Source organism: Rhinolophus sinicus, linkage group LG09, assembly GCF_036562045.2.
Source record: "Rhinolophus sinicus isolate RSC01 linkage group LG09, ASM3656204v1, whole genome shotgun sequence".
Lineage (NCBI taxonomy): Eukaryota > Metazoa > Chordata > Mammalia > Chiroptera > Rhinolophidae > Rhinolophus > Rhinolophus sinicus.
In genome coordinates this window covers 104,285,188-104,305,470 of record NC_133758.1, presented here as the reverse complement: position 1 = coordinate 104,305,470, position 20,283 = coordinate 104,285,188, and the positions used below count along the sequence as shown (strand labels likewise).

Sequence of the window (20,283 nt, the reverse complement as noted above, 5' to 3'; positions counted from 1 at the left end):
CATAGTCTGGCCTCCATTTTCAAAGGCTCCTCTGGCTGCCATTCAGGAGAATATTGCAATAATCCAGGTGGGAGATGCTGGTAGTTTGGATGGAGTTGTCATGGTAAAATTGGTGAGAAATGATGGTTGGATTCTAGCTGTGCCAATGGATCAGATATTGAGTGTAAGGAAAAGAGGAAAGTGACTGAAAATTTTATACAGGCATAAAGAAGAGGAAGGAAGGAAGAGGAAGGAAAGTAGGGAGATATCTAGAAACGTGCATGCATAAAGGGGCTAAGACTATCCTGAGGCCTTTTCTGGCGGTCAAAGAACTCCAGGACTTGATTGCCCAAGTAGAATATGTGATTCTTGGTTCCTAGACATACTTGAACAAGAATTTATGCTGGCTGTATTTCTTGATGGTGAAAATCTACTAACCCCAAAGTTAAGTTTAATTGTGTGGCCAACCCACTGTGAATGTGTTAGACTAGTGGCCTCCGTTGGGAAATTGGATGGAAGAGGCAGGCAATGGGGAGAATGCAGTGATGGTCTGGGAAGGAGAAAATCTCACCTCCTTTTGTCCTTAGATAATGGTGACCCTGAAAGAGTAAGTCTTGGTTTACAAGGCATGAAGGAGACCTTGTATAGAATGGATGTCATTAATCCCCAAACCCAAATTTCATCATACAACAGTTACATATGTTATTTGCATTTGAGTGCTTTATTATATTGGAATTGCAGTGATATTATTAACATTTGTACAAATGCACAAAATCTGGTCTCTTCTTGCTAGAAAGAGATGTAAAAATCTGACCTAGTTGAACAGTCTTAATGAACTCAATGTCCATTGGTAACAATAATATGTTCACGATGCAACAAAAAGCTTAACATAAAATTAAACATATTAAATGCTGCGGCAAATATTTACAGGTATGTACCCCCAATTTATTTTTTCTCCTTCCAGTAAGGAAGGTGGTTGCTTTACAAACAGACAAACAAACACAAATGCTTTGCTGTTTACAGTTACAAACAACCCCCCAGTCTAGAACTTAAAGTGACAGCACCTTTTATGGGATTTCTTTAGTTAACACTTACTTTATACAATGCTAAACATTTTTTCTTTTCACCCTATTTTTGGACAGTATTTATATTCCAATTGTCCTGGAATATTGTGTTTGAGCGGAGCCATTTTTCTGGGCCTTTCCAGAAGACCCCAAACCCCATGTCCTCTCTAGGGAGAACATTTCAAGCTTATCTTTTCTCCAAGACAAACCTCAAAGGCAGAACTCCTTTCTCTATGAGGCAGGTGTGATTTTAGTGGAAGGTAGAAGGAAAGAGGGTAAGTAAGTCTTCTTTGTTATTGGCGGGCTTGTTGGGAAGGGTCCTTTGTCTGAACGCCCGTCCACGTTAGCACTGCTGATACCTTTCATTACGTCCTGTAGTGTCTATAGCATTGGTTTTCTAAAGGAGCAAACTAGAGTCTAGCTAGCTTATTGTGCATCAGATTTTAAGGATGTATTTAAAGCTACTTTATTCAGGTTCCACATTCTAAATCCTGAGGCTAACATGATTCTGTTAAAAAAAAATTCTATAAAGGTCTATAATATGAAACTCAATGTAAGAAAATCTTAAATGGCTTAAGAGGAGCTTTCTAAATCCTGACTTCTAATGAGCTAGATATTGCAAGTTGGTCTAAATATAATAGTTGACAATTATTGATTCCCCTCTGATGATAAACTTGGAAAGGTATCAGACTGCCACTTAAGAATATTAATCTTTTAACAAATGCTGGCAATTTGGCCTTACCCCCCTCTTCAACTTGTGGTTAAATAGTCTTTGTTTTTTTTGTTTTTTTAAAAATAGACAATTTATAAGGAAAAAAATATATAAACACTCTTTAAGCAATTTGGCTATAAGCATTACATCACTGAAAAACTCCACAAGAAATAGTAAAATATTTTGAATGGACATACACTTTTTCATTTTCACAACATGATGAGCTAGGGTTTGTTGTTGTTGTTTTTTTTTCTTTCTTTTCATTTCTTTGTTTTGGTGTGGGATTTTACTTGTGAGTTTATTGCTTCAGTGTCTTCTTGTCCTTTCTCAGGTTGTAATTGTGAAATACAGGTGCTGTCCCTAGTTATGTTACAAGGCAACGTTGTATTTTTGAGACCTAGGAATGAAATACAGCGGGCCACTGTCATTTCAGCAGCCTCGAGAGATCATGGCTAGAACCACAGCCCAATGGCCACCACGGTGCACAAAAGAATAAGTCTCCTGGCTCATTCAGGACACTTTGGTTTGAAGGATGAGACAGAAAATTCTTAAGTGTAGCTTAGCTGCTGCCTCACATCTGTTGCATATATAACATTTTCAAAACATGCTATGGATAAAGAGATAAAGGTTATAAACTGGCTCTTCTCGTTGGCATTCTCGTAGCAGGCTTCATCTAGGCTGATGTGAGAAACACGTCTTCACTACGCTACTAATGAACGCGCATGAATGTACCAAATAGTCTGTATTTTAAATGATGCAGCTCAGAGCCTCGGAGAAAGGGCGGGGGTTTTGGAGAGGGAAGGCTGAAGACAGGGAGGAGGTTCGAAAGAGAACAAGAGAAAGGGATCAAAAAACGCTAAAGTGCAATTTTAAAATATAAATTATTTCAAGCAGAAGAGAGGTTCTAAATGCTACAGTTCGCATAGGCACGGTTTTATTCAAATTTAAATGGGTTATTTCCTTTTTCTTCTCAGATATACTGCATAATGGAGCTGGAATGGCTTAAAGCTACGGCACATTGTTTGAGAAGGGACAAAAAGAGCACTAAGGAAGCTGAATAGTGCAAGGCATTCTAGGGAATCGGGGTGGGGTGGAGAGAAGCAGAGATGAAGTTGTTTTTACACTTTTACAAGAAAGCTGTTCCAGTTACAGTTACTGATTCCCTTTAGCTGAACTCTGCTTCCTAAAGGAAAGAGCTTACTTTAAACATGAAAAAGAAATAAATGTGTTAAAAAAAACTGTTAAAAGCACAAATTAAAAAAATAACTCACAGAGCAATAAAAATCCTTGAAATTTCTACGCACGGAGATCTAAGCAAACATTTCCACCAAATGATGGAGAACAGCCATTTGAAACCCTGAAAAATGAAGATACACATACTAGAGTAGTTTATTATGAACTAATACTTCAAAAACAAGTAGATCCTACAGAAGAATACTGTTCAAATGGAATGTTTAAAAATAACATTTATTAATAAATATCTTATAAAATTCTAAATTAATAGATTCCTGTTCAAATTTTGCTTTGGTCCTTGAATTCCACTGTATACATACATACATACATATATATTTTCTTAGATGGTTTCTATTAACCAGAAAGAAGCACATTCTCTCCTAACTGGATGGCTAGTTTTATAGCAGTTACTGATGTTTAACCCCCCACCCTCACGTCCCCTCACCCCAGCCAAAGTCTGGTCTTTTACCGAAGCTAGTTTAAGATTTTAACGACGAACTTAACTAACACACTACAATTTATTTAGCGAGCAGGCAACAACCACCTGACATTCACCGTTGATGCCCCTCTAATCAGAACATGCGTTGTATTTTATTTCATTGACCGGATAGGCTCCCAAGAGCATTTGCTCAAAGGAAGTCACCCTCATTGTAAGAACGCAGGCAGTGTGACAGCTCGCACTGCTCATCTGTCTCCCACAGGCTGTGTTAAGACTGTGACTTGCATACACTGAAGCAGAGGTAGGAGAGAACTGAGTGGGAGTATAAAGGGAAGACATCCGACCTGACGTGAGTATGCAGCCATGGCTAGGATTTTCCCCATACCTGTCCTGGCCTGTGCTGAGAAAAAAATTAAGATGTGGATGCTTCAGTTTAGATGAGGTTTCACCTGGTAGAAACACTACCAGGTAGACCTATGTAAATTGTTAACTCCCGTCACATAAGGTAGGGAAGGTGTTGTAGAAATTTCCAGGTAGGCTGGCAGTGACTTCAGAGGCAGATCCTGCCAACAAAAGTACCACACATGATCGAAGAGAGGCAGTGCTACAGAGACCTGCGCTCCTCAGGCTGGGTGTTCTGAAGGTCATTACAACTGATTTGTGGAAATATGGATGGGTGACCTAGTCATTCAGTGGGAGAGGAGAATGGGGTGGAAGGAAAATGTTTTCCAGGATTAGCAAAAAGTGTAGGCACGAAGGAGGACTGATTATTCCATGGTCTGGAGAGGGCTGGACCTTCAAGGGAAATACATAAATTAATTGATAAGCTGAATGTTATATCTGACCAGTGAGCCTTTCTGCTTGGGATTTCAGGGGCCTCTGACAACTAACTAGCTGGTATCTTCCATTTACTGTGTATTTCCATACTGCCAAGGAACATACCTAAAGGCCCTGAGTATAACAAGAATACAGTTTATTCTAATTATATGTTGAGGCCCGTTTGTTAACGTGTGTGGTTGGTTTGCCTACTTAGCATAAAAAACAGACATAATTGAGCTATATATAATGCACATCAGTCAAACTGTCAAGTTGCTGAATTAAGAAAACTCAGGCAAGTTCTTAACTGCAGAGGCTTTGGGTTTAACAACTAAATATTTCAATCAAGAGATGGAACAGCAGTAAACGATAATTTTAGTGACAACCCACTCCCCGGACAGTCTGGTATTACCAGTGGATTTTTTAAAAATCCATTTCATTAAGTGCTATGCATACAGTAAAAAAGAGAAACATTTTTGTTTACTGAAAGCAAAAAATAAAATTAAAAAATTAAAAAACCCAAACAAGTAAACATTTCAATTAGCTCTTTTTCCTTTTCAGGGGGACACGTAGATAGTCCTAAATAGGAGTTATAAAAAATTATTTTTCATTTCAAAATAGGGATAAGAATGTTAACTTCTTGTTTAGCTAAATCTTAAACATTTCTTAGGAAGCCAGGTAGGTTAAACCATTCAGCTGTTACTGCTAGGATTCAAAACAAGACAAAACAACTATGAATTCAGTATTTAAAATACTTAAAAAATGATATGTTTGTCTAAAATATAATAGAAAATCCTTTTCGTTTGCATTTTTTCTTTTTTTTTTTTTTGTTTTTGCTTTTGTTTTGATTTTTAGACCATATATCCAAGTCATGAGTTTTACTGGATACTCCAAACTTTCTTTTGAAAGCACTGCATACATGAAAAGATTGTTGATAAATATTGATTCAAAAAGTAAGTTAGTAGATAAAACTGAAACTAGTTATAAAAATCATGCTTCATGACCCTCATATTTTCTTTTTTTTCTCCAAAATAGATTCTTATACTATAGTGAGAGAAAAAAACCCACATCCTTCCCTTTTCTGAACTCTTATAAAAGCTACACCTTTGTAAAATACGATTCTTTTAAATCCCATGAGAATACACACACACACACACACACACACACACACACACACACACACACACGTTAGGAGGTCAAGCATTCAAATGGAGATGAAACACCAGCACCTGTCTAGACTGCTAGAGAGAAACATTAGCCCCTGTTATTTGTGAGATGTGATATTAAAACATTAGCGCAGTAGAATGGCTTGTTTCAAGGAGGCACAACTGTGGTTTGGAAGTATCTGCTTTGTATAATGGGCAAGTCCACGAAAGTTGTTGAAAATGTAAATCAGAATTATTCAGAAGAGTGGACTAGCCATATTCATGGGGTCCTTTCAGCGGCCAAAGAGTGCTTTAGCTGTCATGGGAGGGATGAAAGCACCCCAACGGAACATTAGGTTTTCTTTCTCTCTTTGTTCCTCCAGTAGCTGGTCTACTTTTACCCACCAGAGCAGCAAAGCTGGTTCCATAGGCTTAAGAAGAAAAAAAAAACCAATAAATCAGGCTATTAGCAGCTGATGATTGAACAATGTAATCTGTGTAGTGAATAGAGCCCTTCTGAATTATTATATAGTCCATGGCTTTCTGACATAGACAGGCCATTTAAAACCGGTTGTAATTCGAGGGTGTGATGTTATCGCCTCACATCATAATTTGGACTTTTCACGACTAAGGCTTACAAAGCTCCCTTCGCTAGTGTCTCCACAGCTGGCATTCAACAGGGCTACCCCTATGGCTAAGCCACCTTTTGTTTGCTCTGATTATTAAAAACATTAAATCAGGCACATTAAATGTCTCCTGGTCACTAGTTTGTAAAACGCAAGAGTTGAATGAACTCCAGCTCTGGGTCAAGGGTGAGAGAGAAGCACTGGCTAGGTCCACATTTCTGACGTTCGCTTTTTTTTTTTTTTTTTTTCTTTAAACATTAGTTTCTTCTTTACATGCAATGCTAAAGGGGGGAAAGTAAAACAGGAGAAAATAAGTGAAGAGTAAACGGGGAGCCCAGGAAAGAGTGGAAACAGAGAGGAAAATTGGGTATTCGAGGAAGTGGACCAATAAGAGCAGGAGAGGTGGTGAGATGTTTGGTGGTTGTATTTGGATATCAATGGATCTTATCATCTTTTATAGTAAGAGAAAAAAAGTTGTGGAAAAGGCTCTGTGTTCATCTGGGATTCTGGTGACATCACAGCACAAACTCAACAGGTGTTATGATGTCATCAGATTTCTTACCCAGTTACCTTGCATCTGTTGCCATGTAAATAAGCCTCATTTTGGCTAAAAGCTGCGGTTTAACAAGATTCAATGTCTCAGGCAAAGGGTTGGACTGATAAGAATGAAACCATGACTATATACAGAGAGTTCAGTTTATAAACAAGGAACTGGTACCAGAAAATTGGAGAAAAGCACCAAAGCATTTCCCAAGCTGATAGATATTAATTGCATAACTCCCTTTTTTTTTCTTATATAACTAAGTATAAAAGACAACATTTCCATAATAACTATAAAAACGAAAGCCAGTCTTTGAAGAACTGAGGCGTCTTCCAGGTCTGAGTGAATTCTAAAAATGCCCTTCAAAGAAAGGACGCATGGTATGCGGCAGCTCTTCTTGGAGGCAAGGTTTGACCCTTGATTTTTAAAGAATTGGATTCAGGTCTGTTCTGTGAGTGGTGAGCTGGCTGAGGGTGGAGCTTCCTACGACCTCACTGACAGCCGAGGACGTAGTGATGGTATTATGCTGGATAACCTGCTGCTGAGAACAGGCGGAGACAGGGCTGGCAGGAGGGCTGCTCTCCGGACCTAGGAAGAAACACACCAATATAGCTCTTTCTTGGCTGGACGTGTGGACGACTCAGAAAAATATTACTAGCCGCTTACTAGAAATAGAAGAGTTTCACACATTTTCTCCTGGGGGTTAATTTCAGAACTTTAAACTGTAGTCACAAAGCTATGCCTTCCCAGTTTATAGCTACAAGCAAAGCCATGCTTTCTACATGAGCAAAATGATTTGATGTGTTTGAGTCTTGGTGTATGAACGTCCCCATCTTGTCTTTTCAAATAGCCATCCATAGATCAAATGTGGAAAAATACTCACATGTGGTGGGAGAATCTGTGTTGCTCAATCTAAAAAATTATTTGAAAATAAATTGACCTTCAGCCATGAATCCCTGCTCCTCCCGCCAACCCCTACTCAACTAGCATCCAACCAACATATTGACATTCCAGGTGCAGAAACTGGGGTCTAGAAAAAGGGATTCACTTCACGTATTGATAAACTGAGACAAGGTCGCTAGCTTTTCAGCCCAGTGAGTAACACCCAGCATATCTCAGAGGCACTGGAAGTGATTCACCCCACTCCTGTTTCCCAGCCCATGGATTTCTCTGGAAGACTGCTAGCCCACTGGTAACTTGTCTCCAGCAGGCAATTTTCCTACTGGCTGCCGAGCTGGAATTTGGTAGGATTTTACAAAATGAAATGCCAGTGGAAGTCTAGCAGAAATGATCAGGAGATGGTGGATAAGGCTCCCAAACGAAGATTCCTCCCACCCCCACCCCCGTGGGATAGTCTGGCAGCCATCCAGAATCCTAGCATGATATCTGCCTGGATGTGCAATCTACACTTTGTTTTTGCTCTTTCAATAAAATCCAATGCAAAATTCATGGCAAAAAAAAAAATTGGACACTAAAAAAAGCAGAAAAAACATCAATGACTTACTTAGATACCCTTGCGACTCTTTCTGCATGGCTGTTATTGGGCAGTCTTTATGCGTTAACAACAACTGTTTCAGCTGTGCCACCTCGTTTTTCAACATGGACACTTCATTCTGGAAAGAGACATCAAAACCATGTGGAGAAGACCAGTGAGTACAAGCCTATGGCCGCGTGCACTTTCAACAATGATACTGGCAAATTCTTCTGTTACATCCAAATGACATTAAGAATATTATTGGAGTCACCTGAAAATGTGTAGCTTTCCTTTAATTTGACCCTCACATTTACCAGGGTCTTTCTGAAGAGACTAGGTTTTGACTCAAGAGCTGAATCCTATTAAGAGCATACCCTTTAGGTGGGTGCTGGTGCCAGGTTGCTTGGGTGGGAACCTCCACGCTACACTTACTGGGTGACTCTAGGCAGGTAACAAACCAGTTGAGAGCACCAGCAACTTTGCTTATAAATTGGGGATAAAAACAGCACCAAGTTCTTTGAGTTGTTGTGAGGATTAAATGAGGCTATAGATGTAAAACACTCAGAACAATGCCTAGCACATACTAAACTCTCAAGTATATTTACTTGTGGTCATTATAATTTTCACACTATCCTACAAGCTCAGATTGACTTTCAACACGCAAAGGTGAATGTGAGGCATTAGGAAAAATCGTGAGGTTTCACACTGAAATGCCCTCAGAATAAACTGACTAATCGACCATCGGATTCCCCAAAAGTTCCAAATGGGCTATCGTTCAACAGAGCACGTCTCTGTGCCTGATGTCTTCTTAGCAGAAGGCATGGAAGCATGTGGTACAAATGCTGGTCCTTTGCTGATGGGATGAGGTTAGCCCAGGGAGGCATGGGGCATGGGACCATGGATTTGGGGCCATGATTGAATTAATTTGATGGGTTTATTAACTAGTTTGGCTAACTTCAGTCTATAAACTTTTATCCCCGTCAGTACCAGGGGGTCGTGAATTGTGTGTGTGTGTGTGTGTGTGTGTGTGTGTGTGTGTGTGTGTGTTTCTTATTTACTTAGATAAGTGCCCGAAATCTCCACTTTGTGTAATAATTCATAAAGATAGGTTCACGGCTTTGTAGAATAATGTACTTGGCACCATTGCCTACAAGTACAAATGTAGAATAGATGGTTGGTTCCAAGGTGCTTCCACTTGAGAAAAGTAAACTACAAACAGCACTATCTCCAATAAGCCATTTTACAGTTGTGATACTTAATACCCTCTGTCTGGGCTCCGTTCATTTGTGGCTGCCAGGTATTCTAGCCCACATGTAGGAGACTTTAAAGAAACATGCACACGGAAAAGGTTGTTTTAACATTGCTGTCAGTAAGTTGTATCTACACTTTCTATATGAACTTGGCTTTTCAAGCATGTATTTATCACCTAGAAAAGTAAGTTTGGGATTCTAGAAGTTAATTAAAAATTTGGTTTTGAAAATTGTTTTAGGGGATACCTCCTATTTCTGCATTCATTTGCAAAATACATTATAAGCAATCAAATGTTGAGTAACATAAATGAGAAAATAATTTTAAAAATCTCATCTCCAAAGCTTTTCTTTTTCTTCTCCAAACTTTACAAAATAAAAAAGACCTATCTGAGAAATTAGCATGAATAGTAAATAAATCACTAATTGCACAGGAAAATTGCTCTTAAATCTGAGAACATTCAGGAAAGCAAATTGTACCTCCCACCTCCAAATAAGTGTGATTGATAAGAGGCCCTGACAAAGACAAACGTGACCCTTGTCAGTTCCAGGGTCAGTGGGACAACTTTATTTATAGGACAATTTATTTTAGCCTTAAACACTAATTCTTTCCTCTCTGATTTTATGCGCATTTAAATTCAGACAGCCTTCCTTGATTTCTCCAGCTCCCCCTCTGCTTAAAATAGCATGTGTAAAAAAAAGTTACTTTTGGATATATAAGGCAACACCTGGTTCAAAGGAAAACAAATAAAAATCAAAAGAAAAGGGGAAAAAGTAAACTAAGACTAGTGAATACAGATATTTTTGGCCTCAAAATGAAATGTCATGTTATTTACATTTGGATTCTAGAAGTGACACTTTTCTGAAATTAAACCTGGTAGACACCTGCCCCCGAGGAGAAACTCAGCTGCAGATTATGTAGACAATGATTCTTAGAAAATGGAGGCAAGCTCCAAGTTTTAGTGAATCTAGCCACACTTTTCTTCTGTGACCCAGGATACAATAAATAAGGAAAACATCTCGAACAAAACAAAACTACAGGATTCTTTTGCTTTCTTATACTTCTGGAAGAAAGAAAAAATTCCACTTTGTGGCCGTCTTGGAAAAGTTGATTTTAGTCTCCATTTCTTCCCCTGCTATGCCCTAGGCAGTCACCTTCTCTAGGCATTTCCCAGGCACAAAGCGTTCTTTGCCTCTTCCTTAAGAAAACACTTTGAATTCCGTTCTTTGGGTTTCTACAATTGCAAAGAGCTAACTGCCCACAATACTTGGCACACCCCAAACCGTTTCACAATAAACTTTGCTTCCATGAGGGACCACAATAAAACAGCACCGATCACTGCTCTGAACAGCATAGGTGGGATCCCGGACTATAACCGAAGTCCCATTTAACAGAGGTGACTTCAGCGGCCTTATCGTGTGTGGATAGCAAAGTGCTTTATTAATAAACCAATACATTGTAAGCATAGGACCTGAGACCCTTGGTGTGGTGAGGTATATAAAAATGCAGGAATCTAAACAGAACCGTGACCATCGATCATCATTTAAAGCTATATGTCAACAGGGACATATTTCTTAATGTAATGTGTTAGTTAAGTATGTTTTTTAGCGATATTATAGTTGGAAAATGAATGCCAATTAATATTCTCCATAGAGAAAAACAATCAGCCTCCTGTTTTGTTCGTGTACACATAACTATGATGCTGATAAGGACTAAATACAAGTGTAATGGCCACAGAAGCAACAGAAGTTCATGGGGCAAGTTCCCAGCCGAAAAGAGGAACTCTCGAGAACCGAGGGTTGAGAATAATAGGGTTTGGCTTCCCAAATAGCCTCACCCACCTAGTGTAAAACAAGACGGTTGGACTAGTTCTCTAGTGCCTTCCAGCACGATAGTTTTTTATTCTGAGTGTTTCTCTGTTATCTTCTATTGAGAAAGTTAATTACTTAATTTAATGAAGGACTCGACCTTGATTTTTTTATTCACTAGTTAACTACTTTTGGTATTCTCAAATATGCTTTTATTTCCAGTCCTGTTTTTCCTAAGGGAGCCAGTTCTAGCATCTTCTGTGCTTCCCAATCTTATCAGGGCAGATGCCAAAGCAACAGTTATAGTTTCTCTTTAACACAAAAGTTTGCGTGTGTGTGTGTGTGTGTGTGTGTGTGTGTGTGTGTGTGTGTGTGTGTTGTTGAAAGTGTATAGAGCCTTCATCAGATTCCATAAGGGAGTCTTTGGGTTAAAAAAATGTCAAGAATTGCTGACCCGGAGAAAGAAGAGTGAATCGCATGCGGTGCACATGCATAACCCTCTTGAAGATTCCATATTGATAGACTGGCTGATATAGTAAATGCACAAATACCAGACTATATTTTAAATAAAAATCCTTTCCAAGGGAACATAAGTAGAATCACCTTGAATTCATTTTGGAAGAGAACAACCAGATAGCAAATGTTTCAAAATGCATGAAAGAAATCAAATGTGGCCTGCAGCTCTAGTAGGGAAATAAAAACCAGGACTTCTGGAAGCATTTTCTTACTCTGAATTACCTTGCTTTATGAATTGAGGCAAATCACCAATTTTTTCACTCCCCCGTGTAGGTTATAATAATTGTGCTAGGCCTTCATATAAAAGTACTTTAAGAAAACAAACTAGTAATAATCAGTATTGATTCTCCTGCTGAAATCAGCCTTCCATTTTTCTCAACTCGTTTGGGTTTGCTTCCCTAAAGCAGTTAGCCATTTAAATAGAGAAGGTAAGAGCATATGCCATTGGATTAATCTGTTCTTAAACCCATAAAGTTGCCTTGGGATGAAATAGCGTCCCCTAGAGAGACACTCAATACTACAATAACAGTTTAAAGAAGAACTCCAAGAAGACCCTCAAAGCTACATTTGCAGGTTTTGGTTTTGGGGATATCATTGTGTTAATAAACCAAGAAGGCTTTTTGCTGTAAGCAGTAGTCTGTGCCAAAAAGAAAAAGAAAAAATCAAAATGGGCCCTGCAATATAGCTGCCTCCCCCCCACCCCCCGCCACTTCTTTTTGTAGATTAGCTGGTTTGGTTCATTCTAAAACAAAAGACTTTCAATTTGTCAAGCAACAGTTCCCATCTGGCCCATTCTCTTGCCAAGTCCCAAACCTGGGCTCATGTGTCTAAAATTTCAGCAGCGACTTAGGCCATGTGTCTTTGTACTAAAACAGAAAAGCAATTATTTCTGTGGGTGACCAGATGATTTCCATATCATCTATTGAACACAAACAATCCATGCACTGAACCCCACATCAGCAGCTGATGCATTCAGAGCTGACCTTAGCTATTCTGTCAGAGAAAAGAATGGGGATTCCTTCAGTTTAAGAACTTTCTAGAATGAAAGATCACAGAATAAGAAGGTTAGGTCAAGAGCAGACTTGCTCAGGTCGTCATCCTGCTACTTGCTGGCTGTGTGACTTTTGGGAAGACTCTTCAGGTCCCCTATGCTTCAGCTTCTATGTAAAATGTCAGATTGGTTTATTTCTTCTATCTCCTCCAATTCCTATACCTGTGCTGACCTCTTGGGTAGAGATTTGTTATGAGACGAGGAAATGAAGTCTGGGAATTTGATTTTGTTTTCTTATGTCTGATTTTTCCAATCTGAAACTCTGCAGCCTAACTAGAAGGTTCTATGCTGGAAAACAACTCAAAAGTGGCAGCTAGCCATCCAGACCTTGGATATTCCATTTGGCTGGAGTTTGTTTGCTTAGCACCTTCAATTTCTGTTTACTTAAAATTTGGCTCACGGAACCAGCCTCAAGAGAGACACCTTTTTCTTCTGACAAAGGTCCAGTGAGAGGGAAAGGGTCATTCAAAGGTAGCAGAATCTGCATATCCTATCCAGCATGGCAAGGCGGGACGCAGGGCGCTCGGCATCACAGAAAACATGGAGCAGTTGTGGTTTCTGTCCCTCTGAGGCCAAGCAATGGTTGCAAAATGTCAACAGTTGAGTCTTTTCAGAGACTGCCCCTTCTTCCTTGGGTCCTGCTTTACTAACCAAAACGATCAGGACAAAAAAAATCCTCTATAGGATTTTTTCCTGGTTTTCAGGGGCTAGAATTCTAGTATCTCTTTTTGTTAGCTATTTGGCTCTGAGAACATGAATGGATTAGGGTCTCCGAAAGGGTAAATTTACCTCATGTGTTTTGTAAGAGTGATAATATATATGCATATGCCAAGTCATGAACACTCTGACCTCGAAGCCAAGCAGCATCTTGACTTTTCTTGGCTCCCTGCTATGGCCCTTCCATGTTTTCATGCTCTAGAACCATACATAGGCAATACGCTGAAGTAATTCTGCAGGGACTCATTTTAGTTGAAACTGATTGAAACAGTTGTTGGCACCTGATATACGCCAGCTGGCTCCTTCATCTAAGGCAGTGGTTTTCAACCAGGGATGATTTTGTCCCTACAGAGGATATTTGGCAGTATCTGGAGACTTTTTGGTTGTCACAACTTGGGGTTGGGGTAGAGGGTGCTACTGATATCTAGTGGATAGAGATCAAGGGTACTGCTAAAAATCTACAATGAGCAGGATACAACAAAGAATTGTCGAGTCCAAAAGTCAATAGTGCCAAGATTGCTAAAACTTGTACATTTTTATGGTCCTCTTGCAGACCTCAGAAGAAAAAATGATTACTACGAATATTAAAAGTGTTTATCCAAGTTCTACCTAAAAGCTTCTCACATACTACTGTGCCTGCATGATTCTAGGATTATAGACTTTCAAGTTGGAGTGGCTTTCGAGGTGTTTGAGTCCAGCCATCCCACTGTGGCTTGACTCCCTTCAAACACATTCTTGCCAATTGGTCAGGCAGCCAGTTCTTGGATACTTTAGAGATGGGGAACTCATTAATTTATTCGACAAACAGATATTGAATATAGATACTTGGGAACTCACCATGCTGGCTAGACACTATACTAGAAATAGGGGTTAGGTAGTGGTGGGAGTGGGTACTGAGACACAGCCCCCACTTTCACGTAGCATGTAAGTTAGTGAGAGGAATTATTATCTTATTTCTCTCAAACCTGCAATATATGTTTCCCTGGGTCTTTCTCATGTCTATCACAAAAAGAATGATAAATTTAGGGGGGAAAGTGAACGTCCATAAATTATGACGTTCAGTCCATGTATAACCCAAACTTTGTATATTTTCAGTTTGTACACTGGATGCCCCAAGGCCATTTGCAGTGACTGGAATTGAGTATGCAAAGGCTTTGGAGGTTTGGCACCCTAACTGCTCCTTTCTAAGGACGCACAGAGAACCACGTGCTGGAAAGTGACCTATGAACTATTGAGGAACAGAGTCTCCCTATTTGGGGCAGTCTTTCTGCCCTTCCCTCCACTCTTTAGCCATTCTCTTACTCTCTGTGGGCTGCCATCCACAACTCTTAACTGCTGTCCCTGGACTGCTTGTCACATTTAGTTGGGTTTTCTTTTCCTGCTAGTGAACAGTGCACTCCTTTTTGTGTTAGAACAAATGACCTGAACTGCATCATAGGTACCACGTGAATTCTGCTGATGAAACCCCAGGTTCTGGAGTTTCCTCCCCATCTCTCAAGCACTTCTAGACATGACCTTTCTAAAACATAAAATGTCTCCAACTGAGCCACCCATGTAATGCAAAAATCATGCAAGTTTCAAATCTCATCAAATTTTAAAATGAGATAGAAATGTGCCTTTTCTTACAGAGCAAAATTATAAACATAAACCTCTCTTTTCTCCATTAAACAAAAATATAGATAATCTAATGTAAGCTGAAGCCACCCTTCATCCGGTGAATATAGAGAGCTGCCTTTCAGCTGAAAATTTATTATGTGCAGGGCGCTGGGCAAACTTCTTTGTCCACATTAGTTCATTTATTCCTCCCAACAACTCTATGAGGTTATTATTCCCATTTTATAGATGAGGAAAAGGAGAGCCAGAGAGGGTAAACACAGCAAGTAATTGCGGAACCAGAGTTTGAACCTCTGTCTGAGCAAAGCCTGTGCTCTCAGTCCTAGAACTTAATTGGGCAGGTTCTTCCCCCTCAGAGCTTTGTAGGCAGATTGATTTAAAACTGAACGGTTTATTTTGTTTTGTAGAGTGTCCCGGAATGAATAAAGCTGGAGCAATAAGCCTGCAGTTGCTCTGTGGGCGAATGTGTGGTATTACTGCTTGGGTCAACAAGTGCCTGCTGGGACAGGAAATGCCAACTGTACACAGGGCGTTTGAGTCCTGAGGAAAGAGACAGTGGCCTGTACCTGAAGCTGCATGTTTGTCTGGGTGAGTTCTTCAGCTTTCTTTTCCAGTGACATCACCCAGACCTTCCTCTTCTGTCTGCAGCGGGTGGCGGCTGCTCGGTTCCTTTCCAGAAATTTCCGCCTCCTCTCATCAGGATCTTCATCCAGCACCCTTCGCCGGCGCCCCCCTGTGGGCTGGGGAGGCTGTATTGTCTGGGTTGGCTGCATCTGTTGCGTGGCTGGTGAAACCTGCTGGGAGTGAGAGGGAGGGGGTGACGGGATAGGGAAGGAACAAGCAGGGTAGGGCAAGACACCCAAGCCAGTGTTGAAATGCAAAGCCCAGAGGACTCCATTGCTTTAGTAAGCCTATCAAACTTGTTTTCTAAGAATGAAGTAAACAATGAAATCATGCTCAGGAAAAGAAAAGGCATCCGCTGAGCTCTCTTCTATGATATTTTGGCAAGATACAGGAATGACTTGTGAAAAGAATCAAATAGATTTTTCCCTACAGGCATTTGGCTGAATCATGGCAGAGAAAACATTGTTTTCTCCTTCAGATGTTAAAAATATGTTATTTCAGGTGCATTTAAAAATTTTAAAGTGCCAATGTATGGCTACAGGTGAACACAGAGAGGTCAGGGTTATTGTCACAACACTGATGAGTCTTCTGTCATCTGCAGAAAACTCCTTCTGGGCAGGATGTAAGCTCCTCATATTGTAACGGTGTTAAACTCACGTTCCTGGAACACACTTCCAGGACCCATGGCCACTGTGACTGCCAACCAGAGACCCCGTGAAGCCCTGAAAGCAGCTGGAATCCTATTCTCACTGTTGCACAGCTCTGAATGCATAGGGCTAGCGGGACCTGCAAACTCCAGATGGGTCTGCCTACTCCTCAGAGCTCTGACTAAGGCAGGGCAGTGACAGGAGGCCTGTCTAGGTGATGGGGAAGCAGGGCTTCTCACAGTGTGCAGTGATGCCCACAGCAGCACAGAGCCCCGTTAAACACCATGGGGGTGCGATTGGGAGGGACTGTCGTGCTCCCCATTTACTTACATTATAAGGAAATCCTAAGAGTGGCAAAGAACTTTATTAAAAAGTTTTACTATGCTTATAGGTTCCTTGTAAGATTTGCATGGGGCTCAGCAACGTCTAAGGTTTAGGAGCCCCCCACACATACAGCTTTATTTCCCTTCCTGAGGCAGACACACAGCACCTAGTGAAATTTCTACGACTGACTCTTTATGTGTCTGGACACCTAATGCTTTCGCTAATGTACTTCACTCCTTCGCTTTTCTTCCTTCTCAATAAAGGGTGTTTTTTTTTTCTTTCTTTCTCATTTCTCAGTCACTCAAGCTTATGACTGTAATACCTATAAAGTTGTTTTACAAGAGACATTTAACCCGCAGAAATAACAGGCAGAAAGTTTTAAAACTGAAGTCCAGCAACCTTTTCTACCACATTCCAACCCTATGATTGAAATCAATCAGAATGACTGTAATTGCGTTAATAACGGCTACTGGTTGACATCTGCTGACTGCGGGTGATATATTTTAATCCTAAACTCTATCAAACCTTATATGACTAACTGCAAAAGCATCGGGCTCAGGACTGAGGTCGGACTGCATCTCAGTAATTTTATTTCAAGCAAAGACATTTTTTAAAACATTTTATTGGCGATTCCTTTCCTCCCCATCACAGAGAAATAACAAAATAAATCGGCTAAGGTCTTGCTCACCAGAGCGGCTGCAAAGACACAGTAATCCTTGTTTCTGGTAAAGGTTTAGCCCTTGTCCACAGCAAGCAAAGCAATAGGAGGGAACTTGCTTACTTGCTATTTTGGCCTTTACCGTTTCTTTTTGTGAATTAGTGATCTCATTTGTCAGTCCTATACAAGACACTCAAGTAGGGGAAAGTGGGTTTTAATCTCCATGGTAAGGGGCCTCTCTTTCAATATTGTATTCTCCCCGACCCCAAATTTAAGCAACCTTTATCCTCTGACACTTTTCCTGTGCCTTCACCTCAAGGGGTAAGTTATGTGGTGGATTTAGGGTCAGTCCAGTTTCCAGGGTTCAAGGTGTGGTAAGGGTAAGAGAAACTTCTGGTGACTGAGGACCGACACCAGCACTCTGAAATCACATCCTTATATGCGAGAGAATCACAAGAAGCCAGGAGAAATGGCAAATGCAATTCTAAGACCAGGACTTGTGTCCCTTGTAATTTTATTTTTTAAATGGAAATCTGTGGGCATGGACACTGAAAATTTTGGCCCAAAAGAATGAACAGTGATTTCAAAATGACAGAACTTGTTCCAAATCACCTTAGAATCTCAGAGTTGGAAGGACCTTAATAAACCTCTATTTCTACTATTCTGATAATCATACGATTAAGCAACATGACAAGATCTCAGTAATCAGATAAGTTAATACAATCTGAGAGTGGCATTTTGAATACTAAAGGACTTTGTTTAAATTTTAACAAGACCAACCTGGTCTCTTTCCTTTTAGTAGAGGGTAAAAAAGCAACCTTTTGTGTGGCTAATTATAATAGCAATAAACTAATTGCATATACAATTGGCCATTACTGACTTGAAATGGAGAGCAACTGGCTAACTGGTAATTAGTTAATGAATGGCTTTTATAGTCAACGAACTGTTAAACTTGTCTGTGAAGAAAACTTACACAAAGACAACCAAAATTCGATGTCATCATTTTCCTTAAAAAGTAAGTACACATATGAGTCTACTTGTCTATCTTTGACGTTGTAGTTGTTTTTTCTGTCCCCTCGAAATACATGCCCCACTATGTCATTTGACGACAAAGGTGCTTTGGATAACATCTTATTGCTACACTACTTGCTAAACTTTTGTCGTGTTACTTGGGTTTAGAATTAATCATGACCAACACGTATTGAAAACTGTGCCAAGGGCTTTACAGACATTTGCTTACTTAATGCTCTTAAGAATCTATGAGCTTACTCTATTATTACCCCCATTTTGCAGATGGGAAAACTGAGACTTAGGAGGTTACTCTGACCACAGTCGCACAGTAGGAAGTAGGGTGGGAAAAGAATGAAAATCTTCTCTCTCCAAAGCCCGCACTCTTATTTGCTATATAGAACCTCTAAGAACTTTTGCAAAAGTAAGCTTATCTAACAAATAAGCTTACCTACTGAATAGCTTATATACTGGGAGTTGCTCGTGGACGACCCATTTTGTGGACAGCTGTCCGCGTTTGTTGTGTGTTAGGGAAGGGGGTTCAAGAGCTCAAGAAGCTGCCCAGTGTGAGGTCCAGAGGCAGACGATGAATAAGTGTTTCTTGGCGGTCCTGAGCCCTGGATACCATGCTGACCCAGCTGGCTGGAAGCTGGCAGTGTGGAATGGGTGGAGGGGGCTGACAAAGGTCATCCTGCGTGAAGATCCAAAGTGTCTAGGGCTAGCCATGCTCTAAGGCATGCCCTTCATCCACTTACCAAAACTCACTGGGTACATGGACCCGCCTCTCTTCTGGGGCTGGGTGACATAACGTCTGCCTGGTCCCCCAACCCTCTTTCAGTTGAGTCTAAATGCTGGCTTTCTTTCTTGCCACTCCTGGTGACTCCCCACCCCTGGGATTTGGCCCTTCTCTAGAGCTGATCATCTACAGAGCTTGGCTCTCTGTCTGCTCCCTCCAACGCATTTCACATTGGGTGGGATGAGTCACCTCTCTTCACCATTCACACAGCACCTTATGCCCTGACATCCATTACCAAACCTCTTTGTCTGCCTGGAATTGTTACTCTTGAGATCTTTTAACGTTTAATATTACTTAGAAGATTGGCCATCGTATTTAACTTCCATTTTATAGGCGACAAAGTTGAGTCTCTGTGATGTTATAAAGCACCGTGGCTAGAACCACAGTTAGAATTAACCTATTTTTCTCATCCTTCATTCACATCTTTCTTCACATGCTTAAATTCTTCCTAATCCTGCCATGGATGTTCCTTTTTTAGTGCTAACTTTGTAACACACCGCAAAAATAGATTCCGGAGGACTGTTTACATTCGCCCCTGACCTGAAATGTACCATATTATTTATAGAAACTATGATCTGGGAGGATCTTACGGGTAAGCATTACCTCCCAGGACATGAAGAGAGCTCCCCAGGGTATCACATAGAACCCCTGGGCTTGTCAAACAAGGTTGCTGCCAATGAACTTGCCATTAGAACTTGCACTGTTAACAAGAAGGGGAAAGAGATCATGAAAAGGGTCTACCTGTGCTTGGTTGCCGGAGTGCAGGGGTGGATGTGGCGAGGTCTGGTGATGTGCCGGGTGTGCGTGAAGGTGGGAGTGGGAGTGATGGTGTGGGTGGTTCTGCTGGTGATGGGGCTGCGGGTGAGGATGGTGTGCCGGGTGCTGGTGCTGGTGTGGGTAGGGGTGATGGGCTGGCAGTGTCTGGTGCTGATGTGGGTGAGAGTGCATGTGATGGTGCGGCGTCTGGTCCTGCCGGGAGCCCATCATTTCCATCATGTGTCCCATGGTGTTCATATTCCCATTGGACATGGCAGCAGGGTGGTGAGTCAGGGCGGCCTTCAGCCTCTGAAACAGAACAAAACAAGAGGGGACAGCTGCGGTCAGTCGTAGACACAATGGGGATTTTGAATCAAACACTCGCATTTGCAATTCTGTAATACTTTGTGGCTCTGTGGGAAACTTCTTTTTTTACTGATACCAGTATGGCTTTTATAGGAATTTGTTTTTTTCATGTATGTCACGA

The 20,283-nt window shown here is 40.8% G+C and overlaps 1 protein-coding gene across 5 annotated transcripts in view; it reads right to left on the bottom strand.

Moving 5' to 3' along the window:
• Positions 1-677: 677 nt before the first annotated feature.
• Positions 678-20,283, bottom strand: part of CREB5 (cAMP responsive element binding protein 5) — a 382,587-nt gene continuing 362,981 nt past the window's right edge. For 2 of the 5 annotated variants that reach the window (XM_074340923.1, XM_019726163.2), the window contains exons 8-11: positions 19,782-20,105; positions 15,550-15,780; positions 8,060-8,168; positions 678-7,143 (exon numbers count right to left, since the gene is read on the bottom strand). In XM_074340923.1, coding sequence (XP_074197024.1) covers positions 6,980-7,143; positions 8,060-8,168; positions 15,550-15,780; positions 19,782-20,105 — 828 coding nt within the window. In that variant the 3' untranslated portion in view covers positions 678-6,979. Of the gene's footprint in view, positions 7,144-7,438; positions 7,468-8,059; positions 8,169-15,549; positions 15,781-19,781; positions 20,106-20,283 lie in introns of all 5 variants that reach the window. The other 3 variants (XM_019726164.2, XM_019726166.2, XM_074340924.1) reach the window with 2 other exon arrangements.